Source organism: Cyprinodon variegatus, unplaced genomic scaffold (assembly GCF_000732505.1).
Source record: "Cyprinodon variegatus isolate N-32 unplaced genomic scaffold, C_variegatus-1.0 Scaffold627, whole genome shotgun sequence".
NCBI lineage: Eukaryota > Metazoa > Chordata > Actinopteri > Cyprinodontiformes > Cyprinodontidae > Cyprinodon > Cyprinodon variegatus.
Window position 1 is genome coordinate 378,545 of NW_015151080.1, and position 1,439 is coordinate 379,983.

Genomic DNA, 1,439 nt, shown 5'->3' on the forward strand with positions numbered 1-1,439 from the left:
TGAAAATGGAGAATTTTACCAATATTTTCCTTTAGAAACATGAATTTCTGACTTTGGGTCATAGAGTTGAATGCTCCCTTTAAATCAATCTAACTGGATAGTTTTGGGTATTTTTTATATGCAGACTGAGGGTCTTAGTTTTCCTGCTTCTCTGATTTAACCTCCTGCCTTTGCTTTCTGTATCTTTCTTATATTCTCTCTGCTCCCCTGCTTGGCTGCAGGTTCAGGAAGCTGTGAAATGCCGTGTGGTGGATCGGCAGGAAGACGCTAACGGAGATTCAGGAGGATCTTTCCAAAATGGCCACGCTCAGCTCATGGTACGTCAGCCACATCGGCCCTTTGACTGAAGCTGCTGTGATGATCAGAGCTAATGAGTTTCCTGTTTCCTTTCCTTAGACTGATTTTGAAAAAGACGTGGATATGGCCTGCAGATCAGGTACGTTTCATCTTTATTAGTGTTTAAAATCCCGTTTTAGGTACTCCTGTTTAGAAGTCTGTTTCCACTGCTTCAGATTAGTCTGTGTTTTTGGAGTAGAAGTGCAGCAGACTGACTGCCTGCTGCGTGCCACAGTTCCACCAATGGAAGTAGGAAGGACGTGTGCTGAGCAGTTGAATGCAGATAAACATGGCCGCCTGAGTCTCTCCTAATGTGCTGCTGTAGATCAGATACAGGCTCTGCTTAGTCTCATTTCAATGGATAGACAGGATATTAAGATCAACGTCTGTTGCAGAAAAGCTGCTGAGAAAACCTCATGGAAAAGTGACAAGAAACAAGATGGCTGGTTTTATTTTTCTTTGGAGATGTCACAGAAGGAGGGACCAGGAAGACTGATCTTTGGGAAATTAGTTAGAATTATTTTAGCAGCCTCCACTTCCTGTTTTGTTCTGCTGTGTATTTAAAACTGTATTATACTTTCAAACCATAAGCACTGCATAGTTTGGAGGAGGAAACATTAAACTTAATGTATGTGGACCCCCTCCTCTGGTGTTCAGTCTACAGACAGATATCTCAGTTAAGGTCTGATTAGCCTTTAAGCTAGCATCAAACTGGTCTTTTATAAAAGCGACATCTTCCAGTTATCTGCAGTTATTTTTTCCCATCACTCCAAAGACTCAGATGCTCGTTCTGCAGCACAGCCCAGTTCAGCACCACTGGTCCGTCTGCCGAGCACCTGCTTCCTTCTCCCCTCTTTCATGAATCAGATCCTGAAACACTGGATCTCCTCCACTTGAGACGAAACTCTCAACCTAGAGAAAACAAGCCCCCCCTTCCTGGACTTGGAGGAGCTGATTCTCAGCCTGGCTGTAGGTCATTCTAGATCATGCTGTAGGTCTTTGCTGGAGGGGGGTTAGCAGAACCACCTGCATAAATAGATCAACTCTTGTGGTCCTTAAATAGGACCCTGAACATCCTGATTCTAAAAGCTCTGAACAGGGGC

The 1,439-nt window shown here is 43.9% G+C and overlaps 1 protein-coding gene across 1 annotated transcript in view; it reads left to right on the forward strand.

The window, feature by feature from the left end:
• Nucleotides 1-1,439, forward strand: part of LOC107096487 (brain-specific angiogenesis inhibitor 1-like) — a 218,576-nt gene that overhangs the window by 198,741 nt on the left and 18,396 nt on the right. The window contains exons 24-25 of the mRNA XM_015393149.1: nucleotides 222-317; nucleotides 397-436. Of these exons, the coding sequence (XP_015248635.1) occupies nucleotides 222-317; nucleotides 397-436 (136 nt within the window). The remainder of the gene's footprint in view (nucleotides 1-221; nucleotides 318-396; nucleotides 437-1,439) is intronic.